Source organism: Pan paniscus, chromosome 2 (assembly GCF_029289425.2).
Source record: "Pan paniscus chromosome 2, NHGRI_mPanPan1-v2.0_pri, whole genome shotgun sequence".
NCBI lineage: Eukaryota > Metazoa > Chordata > Mammalia > Primates > Hominidae > Pan > Pan paniscus.
This window is the reverse complement of record NC_085926.1, coordinates 183,085,785-183,098,226: the sequence shown is the minus strand read 5'-3', so window position 1 is coordinate 183,098,226 and position 12,442 is coordinate 183,085,785. Positions and strand designations below refer to the sequence as shown.

The following is a 12,442-nucleotide window of genomic DNA, read 5'->3' as shown; positions in this document are numbered from 1 at the left end:
CATCTCCACTAAAAATACAAAAAAGTAGCCGGGGGTGGTGGCATGCGCCTGTAGTACCAACTACTCGAGAGACTGAGGCAGGAGAATCGCTTGAACCCAGGAAGCAGAGGTTGCAGTGAGCTGAGATTGCGCCACTGCACTCCAGCCTGGGTGACAGTGAGACTCCATCTCAAAAAAAAAGAAAAAGAAAAAGAAAAAAAAATATCGTGAGGCTATGTGCATTAAAAATGGATTTTTCCTTTAAATGGGGGGATGATTTTATAAATCTGTAGTGTATAAAAGGAGAGTTAGACCAGAAACATGACATTTATTTCCTTCAATAAATCAAGTTAGATAGTTTTAATTTATAATGGTATAATAAGTACAGTTTAAAGAATGTGAACTATTTTAAGTATGTAATGTCAAATTCGTAAAAGGATGCTTAGGATCCAACATACTACAGGATTCAAAGCACATGAGACAAGTTATTGTGCAAAAGACAAAATAGGAAGCAAAGAAGCCTAAAATATAGGAGGAAATCATAATAGTGTAAAATGAGTCTGTAAATTTGAGGGTATACAGATACTTACAGTATATGGGGGAATATTGAATAATTTTGTTGCCCTATTTGCAGTATTGCCTGAAACCAAGATTATTGGAAGAAATCAGGAAAACTGGCTTTGACAAAAAGAAATAAAATGAACTAGGATTGGCCTTTTCCCAAAGCACTGCTTAAAGAAACATCACTATTTTTAACGTGCAGAAAAGAGGTAAAAACAGTAAGAATATGATGGGGTTTTGATTTGCATAGAAAAGGTCATAGTGAATTAGAAGAAAGCTAACATTAGAATTATACACCTGTCTTTTTAAGTAGTCTGCACAATTTTAGGAAAACTTGAATATGACATTTGGAAAGAGTTCCATGTGGAAAAAAATTGTAAAGGTTAGAAAAGAAGCTATCAAGAAAATAGGAAAAAATTGAGATTACTCAGGTTGGAGAAGAGAACTCTCAACCTCAGTTCCCTTAGGGCACACAGGGTTCTTATTAGAGCCCATTGGACAGTGGTTGTCATCTACACTTACGATGTCATAAGAAAAAACAATTTTAAATTACAGCCTAAGAATCCGGATTGGATATACAGAGCCATGTCTTTAGATCCTTAGTTCTTTGATACAGGATAAAAGTCCAGCTATGCATCATTGAACAACGAGATATATTCTGAGAAATCATTAGGCGAGTTTGTTGTTATGTGACCATCATGGTTTACTTACACAAACCTAGATGGTATAGCCTATTACACACCTAGGCTATATGGTATGGCCTCTTGTTCCTAGGCTACAAACCTGTGCAGCATGTTACTGTGCTGAATACTGTAGGCAATTGTAACACAATGGAAAGTATTTATGTATCTAAACACATCTAAACATAGAAAAGGTACAGTAAACATATGATATCGTAATCATATGGGACCACCATCATATATGTGTTGTGACAGAAATGTTATTATATGGCATATGACTGTACTTGGAATCCCATTGACTCTGTTAGAATAGTAGTGGTACTCTTCCAATTTTGTGAAATCCAAGCCAGAAGAAATCATTACAGCTAGAGAAATTTTTAGTCTATCTGGGAGTAGCTCACATTCTCCCTGCTTAGTTGACCTCAAAATCCTTTTATAATAATATCCAGGTTTCCATGTCCCATTTTGTGTTTGCTTGGTTCCCTTAACCTGGGTAGGCTGATTCACTCTCTCCTTACCAAAGTGATTTTATACACAGGATACTTATGTACAGAAACCATTTATGTACCTCTTACCCTACTCCTTACTCCAGAAGGAGATCTGAAAGCCTGTTTTCAGATATACTTCCAGAAAACTGCCCAAATACTGCTTTTCAAAGAGAGACCTACCAAAAAAAAATCACTGAACTTTCTATCTAATCAAGAAAACTCATTTGTAGTTCTCTGAAGCAATAATAAGAACCAGGAATGGAGGGTTTGTCTCCGATGGCATCCACCAACACTGTAAGTGCAGTGAAGACTGTGAGACTGTTGCCACCAAGATGGATTTGATGGTTGCTTTTCAGAAGGCAAGATGGTACTGGCAAGAAAGCAAGCGATGTGTCACTGTCTTCTTCCTTCTGACCCTGGGGTAGGGGATGCTGATGTCCCCTACCTCTTACCTCAGAATATGCAGATCAAATTGCATATTTACAACTGGTGAAGAACTGTCAAGGCAAATTTAGGAACGGTGCAAACCCTCATCAAACTTCTATATCCCCTATTGCTGACATTCTGTACTGGAGGATGCCAATGGCATGATTGGACGCTAAGTATACCAGCACCACCACTGCCAGACACTAGATATTGGCACCTGTGAAATGAGATTTAACCTGTTGCTGCTGCTTAGTGTCACTAACTCCAAGCTAAAAACCCTCAACAGAGCACTCAGTTCACTAACTAGGGTCATGGGCCACACTCCAGCTGCCACAGTCAAATTGTCAATTGTCTAATCATCTGTGTCCTTTTCAGCTTCTGTAGTAGAAGGCAGGGCTTCAAAGCTCACACAATAGCAATTCCACAACTAAGGGAGGAGTTGAGATGCTGGGTAGCCAAAAACTGGCAGAAGTCCATCCCATTTGTCCTAGGTAATTTTAATTATACCTTATAGAATGTCAACTTAATTTTTTTCTCATTGAGTTAACTATATTTATGTCTGGGGACTATCTTTTTTTTTAAATTTTCTCTCTCTCTCTTTTTCTTTGTTTTTGGAGATGGAGTCTAGCTCTTTTGCCCAGGCTGGAGTGCAGTGGTGTGATCTCAGCCCACTGTAATCTCCACCTCCTGGGTTCAAGCGATTCTCCTGCCTCAGCCTCCTGAGTAGCTGGGATTACAGGTGCCCACTACCATGCCCAGTTAATTTTTGTATTTGTAGTAGAGACAGGGTTTCACCATGTTGGCCAGGCTGGTCTCGAACTCCTGACCTCAGGTGATCCACCCGCCTTGGCCTCCCAAAGTGCTGGGATTACAAGCGTGAGCCACCGTGCCCGGTCCTTTTTTTTTTTTTAACCATCCACAGCCAATGGGATGTGCTAGGGATAAGGTAGATACTATATATTACTCTGCTGCTGCTACTTCTATTATTATTATAAAAAACTAAACATCTCACATTTCTATAGAGATCTGTAGTTCATAAAGTACTTCTATAGAGATTTATAGAATATAAAGAGAATCTATTATTCTCACTTAATACTCGGAATTACTGAGATAAGCATAATTATTGCCATTTGCCAATGAGGAAATTGTGGTCCTGGTGCAGTTCTTCATGGTCACACAAATAGTGGAAATTAGAGCTGGAGCTTGAATCCAGGTTTCCTGGTTACCTCAGTGGTGATCTTTCTATTCTTTCAGTGAGTGTGGTTCTTACTTATTTTATTCAATAATAGATATTTATATCCAGACAGACAGCCTTTCCTACTAGAGAGAGTAATGCTTTTGCTTTAATCTTACATCGTTCTTTGATTTGTTGTTGTTGTTGTTGTTGTTGTTGTTGTTTATTTCAGGAAGACGTATTTTAGCAGATGAAGCACTCAAGCTGGGCATTCTAGATAAAGTTGTAAACTCAGACCCGGTTGAAGAAGCAATCAGATTTGCTCAGAGAGTTTCAGGTAAGAAGATAATAATAAAAATAGCCAAAGACTGTAAACAGGATACATGTTCATTTAAATAAGAAACTCCTGGCCGGGCGCAGTGGCTCACGCCTGTAATCCCAGCACTCTGGGAGGCCGAGGTGGGCGGATCACGAGGTCAGGAGATCGAGAACATCCTGGCTAACACGGTGAAATCCTGTCTCTACTAAAAAATACAAAAAATTAGCCGGGCGTGGTGGCGGGCGCCTGTAATCCCAGCTACTCGGGAGGCTGAGGCAGGAGAATGGCGTGAACCCGGGAGGCGGAGCTTGCAGTGAGCCGAGATCGCACCACTGCACTCCATCCTGGGCGACAGAACGAGACTCCGTCTCGAGAAAAAAAAAAAAAAAAAGAAAATCCTGAGGCTGGGTAATTTATAAAGAAAAAAGATTTAATTGGCTTACAGTTCCGCAGGTTGTACAAGCATGGTACCAGCATGTGCTCAGCTTCTGGTGAGGTCTCAGAGCTTTTACCCGTGGTTGAACGTGAAGCAGGAATAGGCACGTCATATGGCAAGAGAGCAAGAGAGAAGTGTGGAGGTCCCACACTCTTTTTTTTTTTTTTTTTTTTTTTCTGAGACAGAGTCCCGCTCTGTTGCCCAGGCTGGAGTGCAGTGGCGCGATCTTGGCTCACCACAACCTCTGCCTCCTGGGTTCAAGTGATTCTCTTGCCTCAGCAGCCCAAGTAGCTGGGAATACAGGCGTCCGCCCACCATGCCCCGCTAATTATTGTATTTTTAGTAGAGACGGGGTTTCACTATGTTTGCCAGGCTCATCTCGAACTCCTGACCTCGTGATCTGCCTGCCTCGACCTCCCAAAGTGCTGGGATTACAGGCATGAGCCACCGCGCCTGGCCCCAAACTCTTCTAAACAAGCTGATCTCTCATCAACTGAGTGAAAGCTCTCTTATCACCAAGGGGATGGTACTAAACCGTTCCTGAGGGATCAGCTCCCATGACCCAGTAACCTCCCACCAGGCTCCCACCTCAAACACTGGGGACCACACTTCAACATGAGATTTGGAGCGGACACACATCTAAACCATATCACAGGCTCTATAATTTACCGCAGTAAAGCTGTGGGCCTTGAGAACTTCTGTCTCCGCAAACTGAGTTATGTCCTTCTCTCAGTGGTTTCTTACTTTATGGACTCGGGATGTTCCTTTCAGAGTTCTTTCAGTGGCACTCCCAGAGGTTTTTTTGTTTGTTTCACAGTTTCTTTTCAGTCTATGGATGTTGTCAGCTTTAAATGAGCAAGATGGAGAGGGTAAAAATAGCCAGAAAAAAATAATTGGGAAGAGTATTGCCTTACAGGCAGAACAGAGTGCTGGTCTCCCGCTTGGTGGCAGGCAATGGCCCAGTGTCATTCAAAGGCATTCTTTTGAAGGAGTCATTCTTTTGTTGACCTTGGCAGAGACCAAACACTTTCCTGAAATAATCTTTCTTTTTTGTGGCTCTAGCCAGTTACTGTTTCAATGTGAAAGTAAAAGCTTGAACTGGAGAGGGGAGGAACGATGGGGAGAAAATAATGGAGACCCCTAAAGAGAATCAGCAAATCCTTGCCCAAATAGAAATAAATTTCCTACTATTTTTCTCGGCCTTTCAGGCAACCTTCACTGTGTTTTCATCATTGTGCTTCCCGAGGGGGCTTATTGTTTTGTTAGAAGTCACTTGACAGACACACAGCAAAGGCTATTTGCATTTGGAGGTCCCGAAATGATTCTTTGGTTTGCTAAAGGTAGACCCGTGTCTGTCATTCACATCTGTAGTTTTAGTTTGTAAAGGTCTCAGTTTCAACAGGAAGTTCTTTTCCTTAAGTGATTTCCCTAGATTCTGATTTGAGAATTAAGTTACTTCAAGAAATAGTTGAGGTTCATGATCTAGGAGACCTGGATCCAGGTCTCAACCTTAGCTACATTTCTAAAATGGTCTGGTTATAACTTTAATTTATTCACAATTTAAAATTAATTGTAAACATTAAATTAAACATTTTTACTTTATAAAACTTACAAAATAGTGTTTAATCTCAACGACATTATACAGTTTGTCCACTTGGTGGCATCCAAATATTGAGGCACCATTTGCTTTAAACCTGTAAAATTCACCTTTTAACACTTCAGGGCTTTAGACAATTATGTATTACTATTTTAAATTATAATCATGAAAACTATATAGAAAAATGTAAAATTGTGATATAAAAATGTGTAGCATATAAATGTACGTGTATTTGCAATTATACAGTATATAATTGTGTATAGAGTAATGATCATTATCTGGAGTATGTATGAATACAGATACAAATGGAAAGGAAATAAGCAAAAATGAAAATGTTAGTTTTTCTCCAGAATTTCTTAAGTGATTTTTGCTTTTGTTTTGTTTTATTCTCCAGCTTAGGATAAGTTAGTTTTCTCAAACGTTTCTAAATTATTTTTGGTTTTGTTTTTATTTTTTCCAGCTTTATTGAGGTGTAATTTCTACAGATAAAATTCATGCACTTTAAGGGGAGAGTTTGGTGAATTTTGGTAGTTGTTTACAGTTGTGTAACCATTGCCACAATCAAAATATAGTTCTATCACCCTAAAAAATATTCTCATACCCCTTTCCCATACATCCTTTTTTCTTCCCCTTGGCCGCAGGCAACCAGTGACCTACTTTCTGTCATACTTTTATGGTTCTTTTAGAATCTCATATGGATGAAATCATGCAGTAGTATATAGTCTTCTGTGGCTGGCTTTATTTTGTATAATGTTTTTGAGAGCCATTCCTATTGTTGCATGCATTAATATTTTGTTCCTTTTTATTGACTTGTATTCCACATTGTGGGTAAACCACAATTTGTTTATCCATTATCAGTTGATGGACATTTAGTTTGTTTCCACTTTGGGCCTACACAAGTCTTTGTAGACATAGTTTTTCCTTTTTCTTGGGTAAATACCTGAGAATAGTATTGCTGGGTTGTAATAAGTGTATGCTTGACTCTTAAATGCTTTTTAAAATTTATTAATAAAAAAATCAGTGATTTAAAAGACACTAATTTTTGCCAAGCAGATCAGAACAGATGGAACAAATACGGTGAGACTGAGTTTAAATAAGCTCTCATTAGAATGCTTGTAATACATCCTGTCTAGAAGGCAGCTGGACAATCACTTATAGAGGCTTAAAATTACTCATACCTTTTCACTTAGTTTTTCTATTCTTAGGAATTTACCATAGAGAAATAATCACATAAATACACAAAGATTTGTATACAGTAATACTCACTAAAGCTTTTAGATTATCATAAAATATTGGAAACAACTCAAATATTTAGTTCTGGGAAATTAATTATGTAAAAACGATAATCTCAATGAACTGACTCCATTCAGCTATTACAACTTCCATTTTTAAAGAAAGTTGAAGAACTTGGAAAATTGCTTACATATAGTATTAAGAAGAAAACAGCCAGGTAGAAAATTTTACAAGTGTGTGCGTGTGTTCTTATATGTACCTGCATAAGGAAAAAACTATAAGGCGATGTAACAAATTTTCAGTAGTGGTTGTACTTGGGTGGTAGGTAATCTAGACTCTTGATTTGAAAAAAAATTTATCTTTTCCTAATATCTAAGTCATTAAATTTACCCCCCCCCCAAAAAAAATGGATGACTTTGGGAGGCCAGTGTGGAAAGGACGCAGTCTGTTAGAGAAACGGGCTCAGGACTGGAGGTCAGGAGAGACAGAGGTCTCGGCCTTAGCTACGGGGACCTTAACAAATCATCTTTGGGGCTTTGTTTTATGTATTGGTAAAAGAAAGGGTTCAACAAAATTAGCTGGTTTCAAATCATGTTCTGAGACCTCACAGGCTACAGTGGTTGGGTGCTTAGTTATTTGTCCTTGCAACAACTCAAGCAAGGTTTTGGGGTGTAATGTGTGTTTTGGGGTTTAATGATTAGAATCCCATGGAAACCCTAGGACTTTTACTGTTTTTTCTTTTTTAAATGAGTTCCACTGTTTGAAATCCTATGATTTCTTGGTGCTGCTTTGTAATAGACAAACGCTGGAGATCAAGGTAGAGAAAAAGACAGATCAACCAAGGATTAACTCAGAATCTTGTCAACATTTGCCATTTATTCTCTTACCAAATTTATAATTTAAGGAGGCCTATTTATTTGCCTTTCATTTTCATTTGAGGTCTTGGCCTATCTTTTCTTTTTGTGCTTCCCCACTTTCCTCTTTTTTCTCTTTATTTTTTTCTTTTTTTTTTTTTTGAGACGGAGTTTCGCTCTTGTTGCTCAGGCTGGAGTGCAATGACATGACCTCAGCTCACTGCAATCTCCTCTTCTCAGGTTCAATTGATTCTCCTGCTTCAGCCTCTGGAGTAGCTGGGATTACAGGCATGCATCACCACACTCAGCTAATTTTTGTAGTTTTATTAGAGATGGAGTTTCACCATGTTGGCCAGGCTGGTCTTGAACTCCTGACCTCAGGTGATCCACCCGCCTCTACCTCCCAAAGTGCTGGGATTACAGCCGTGAGCCACCGCACCCAGCCTCTTTGTTTTAAATACAGTGGTTAGTGTGTGGTCATTTAGCAGAACAAAATTGATGGATTAACTTGAAGGAAAGTTTCCACAAAAATTCAATATGTTAATTACATTAAATATATATGCATTTATTAGAAATCTATAGTTATGGAAAGCTAGAGCAATTGTCTTGATCTAGAGCCATGGTCCTCAAACTTCACTATGCATCAAAATTGCTTTTTGGTGGGCTTGTTAAAGCACGGTTAGCAGGGCCCCACTCATTACTTTCTGATTCATTAAATCTGGGGTGGGGCCCAAGAATTTGTATCTCTAACAAACATGCTTAGGTGATGTTGATGCTGTGTTCTGGGGACCACACTTTGAGAACCATTGATATACAGAGAACAAGGGTAAGAAAGGAGGTAATTTTTGCTAGTTTTGATTTTTTTTACACCTGACACACAAACACTACCTGTAGTCTTTTTTTTTTTTTTTTTTTTTTTTTTGAGACAGAGTCTTGCTTCTTCACCCAGGCTGGAGTACAATGGTGCAATCTTGGCTCGCTGCAACCTCCGCCTCCTGGGTTCAAGCAATTCTCCTGCCTCAGCCTCCCAAGTAACTGGGATTACAGGCACATGGCAGCACACCCGGCTAATTTTTGTGTTTTTAGTAGAGACGGGGTTTCACCATGTTGACCAGTCTGGTCTCGAACTCCTGACCCCAAGTGATCCACCTGCCTCTGCCTCCCAAAGTGCTGGGATTACAGGCGTGAGCTACCGCACCCAGCTGCTATAGTCTTAAAGATATTTTTGTAAATCAGTTATGAAAGGCATGGTTAAAATGCATACACATATGGTTGCACAACCTTGTGAATATTCTGAATAACACTGAACTATACACTTTAAAGTGGTGACTTTTGTGGTATGCAAAGTCTGTCTCTGTCTTAAAAAAATACATGTTGAATTTTTGTATTCCCTTTTCCCATTTGTAACCATATTCCAATTATTCAGCCTATTCTTACTCCCACTGCTCAAATGTTTGCTTTAAAACAACAACAACAATGAAAGAAGAAGATGAAGAACATTTATTTAGTTTCTACTTCTTATAGGAAAGAAGGGAGAAAAGGGAATTTCCATTGGTCAAGGTTCCAATCAGCACTTTTGGAACCAATTACGGGTGGGAAGGGAGTGTAGAAGGTTAACATACCTAAAACGCAATTTGGGACTTAGCGGCACATTTCTCTACAAACTTAACACTGTATCCTGGTGAGTTGACTGTGGAAGTTCATTAGCTTTATGCATTTTAATGTTCGTATTCTATGAAGCCTCCCAGACTACTGCAGTGCAATGGATTTAGCAGTGCAATGCAGAATTACTTGGCCAAACCAGATTGCATTGGCTAAACTAGGGAGGGGAGCATCCTATAAAATGCTATATATTTGCACATGCATGTGGCTAGCAGCCTGCCTGTTTCTGAACTAAGAACTCCTGTTCTCATGTGCATGTTTCTGGCATGATGCTGAATGTGTGTGCTGTTATTCAAAGACCAAGAGACTAAAGGCTCTCTCTCTCTCTACCTTCCCCAGCTGGAATGGGCACAGGGAATTATCCAACTGGGAGTCTCAACTCTGGAACCTAATGCTCGGTTTTCCTTTCTGTAATGAACCCTGGTCCTGTTCCTGTGTCTGTGCTGGGCTGTGTTAGCCACTTTTAACAATTCTAATTCTGCCTAAAGACCTTGGTCTATTTGTTCTTTTGGAGTTGTGGCTTTTAAAAAACCTTAGTGGTTTTATTTGTCTTTCTCTTCATTTTATCTTCTTCACTTTGTAATTTATTTTTACCCGCTGTGAACATTTATATGAACATGTTTCAAAAGAGCAGAGTGACCTGCCTTACATAGGAGGCCTACGCACATGTCTAAATTGAGCTTCCTTTTTACCTGCTAGACAAGTTCTGTGGGTCACCTTCTTGAAGCCTGTTAATGTGCAGTTATTCTGTCTGTCCTTTGCAAAGCTTTTATGATGGACACAGCTTTCTGTTTATCAGGGTTAGAGAGAGAGAGAGAGACAGATTCCTTGATGTCTGTGTTCACGATTTCCGTGAACCGCATGTTGAGTCTCTCTTTAGCCTAGGCAGAGAAAATCTTTTCCTGCCATTACAGCAGAAGAAGAAGGGAAAATAATCACCTCCTTTTGTTCCTTCAGAAACGTGACTCACTTATCTTTTTTATCAAAAATGTCATAGAATACCTCATAGAACTAAGAAAAAATGTGAATGGGTCAAGGAAAGAATTCAATTAATAGTATATTTGAATCACTGATTACTTCCTTTCCTCCCCATTTCCCTGGGCAGCCAATGCTGATGCTGACATACTGACACTTGCCTCTCTTATTGTATAGGTACTGCTGAGTGACTTGAAAACTACTAAGTATACAAGAAATACACTTTGAAAACAACTGTACTTATACACCCAAAGGGGAAATTCTGAATATCTTATAACTGAAGTTGTAAGATAACAGCATCCTTAGTTATAGCTGCAGCAAGAAAGAGATAGGAAATTGAGCAGGGAAAAACCATCTATGATTATGCCCGGATCCAAAATTTTCCAGTGGGTATGCTTAGTTTGGCCCTAGGACTGGTCTAGACAAGTGCCTTGGATGGCTCCCAAAATGCCCATATGCAGTCTGCGAGGTTTTCAGTGTCCCCGGGATAATAGGATTATGCTGATCAGAACTGATTACTACACACCATTAAGCAGGCTTTCTTTTCATTTCAGTTTTGTTCTCTCCTCTCTTTTTTTCCCGTCTTTTCTTTTCAATCTCTGGCCTAAAATGAAATTGCCAGGAACTGCAGCTGTCCCTGTTTCAGTGGCGGACAACACTCTCTGCTCTTGGAGCTCCCAGAGGCTATACCTTAAAATCAGCTTCTGAACTTTTCAAGAATAGTCTTACTAGGCCCCACCTTTAAATATTCCCTTTTTTTTTTTTTTTTTTTTTGAGACAGAGTCTCACTCTGTCGCCCAGGCTGGAGTGCAGTGGCACAATCTCGGCTCACTGCAACCTCTGCCGCCCAGATTCAAAGCGATTCTCCTGCCTCAGCCTCCCGAGTAGTAGCTGAGACTACAGGCACCCACCACGCCTGGCTAATTTTTGTATTTTTAGTAGAGACGGGGTTTCACTATCTTGGCTGGGCTGGTCCTGAACTCCTGACCTCATGATCCACCTGCCTCGGCCTCCCAAACTGCTGGGATTACACTGTGCCTGGCAAAGATTCTTAACTGAATCTATGGTGAGGCCTGGGCATGGCTACTCTTAAAAAATTCAACAGTTAATTTTGAGGTATGATGTGGGCATCTGAACTTCGTAAACTCTTCAAATAAATCTGATGTGTGCTATGATGTTGAGAAGCACCCCCAGGAATGCTGGGAACAGAGGTAGTATCACAAGATAGAGATCCAACTCTAAGATATCCCAGCACTGTCTATGCCCTGTTACATGGCATAGATTGCACCAGCAGCCCAGCCTGCCTTCTTCCTCCGCTTGTGCCTCCATGCTCTTGTTCTCTCCTTCCTCTCCCCATTGTCCATTCTTGTCTTCCTTTTAGGTCACCGGCACATTAAATCATCTGTAGACCCTGGGGGAGTCCCCATTCTTCTCTGCTGAGTTTGCTTTCCCTTAAATTGAGGATTGGGCTAACTCTTTGGGTAATTGAGCAAGTAATTGGTGGGCCTATTGGATACAGTTCATGTTTTTTCAAAGTAGTAGGGTGAGAGGGACCACATGCCTATAACCACTGTCTTCTCTCCATTCCTGAATCCTATTCTTTAACATCATATGGGAAATCATTAATTCAGAAACTCATTCTTTCCAACACTACTTACTAATCAAGCATTAAGAAAATATTCTTGTCTCTTTGATTTAAAAAGGAGGCTGAGATTATACAATATATCTATATTACCATGTGCACATGATTACACCCAAACCTTACTCACGTTCCCTTGGACACGCCTAACACACCAATGCCAGAGGGGCTCAATGCCAGATGCGCTTATGTTCATATGTCTTTTTATGGTGAAACTGCTCTGGTATAAGCCCTGGTAGGCTTTCTGTCTAAATAACTAAGATGTACATTTTTGATAAAATGGTTTTATTTTTTAAGAGATGCCAGTACATTATAGAAAACAACTTCTGGTATAGCTGAAGTTTTGGTAACTATAAGTTGTTATGAATTTATTATTTTATGAAAACTTTGGAATCATTCTGTAAAGTTATTTTTTAAAA

The 12,442-nt window shown here is 39.6% G+C and overlaps 1 protein-coding gene across 3 annotated transcripts in view; it reads left to right on the top strand.

Annotated features, from left to right (window-relative positions):
- The window catches only part of EHHADH (enoyl-CoA hydratase and 3-hydroxyacyl CoA dehydrogenase), a 91,114-nt gene that overhangs the window by 60,002 nt on the left and 18,670 nt on the right, over positions 1-12,442 (top strand). For all 3 annotated transcript variants that reach the window (XM_014344488.4, XM_003806605.4, XM_063602632.1), the window contains exon 5: positions 3,541-3,645. In XM_014344488.4, coding sequence (XP_014199974.3) covers positions 3,541-3,645 — 105 coding nt within the window. The remainder of the gene's footprint in view (positions 1-3,540; positions 3,646-12,442) is intronic.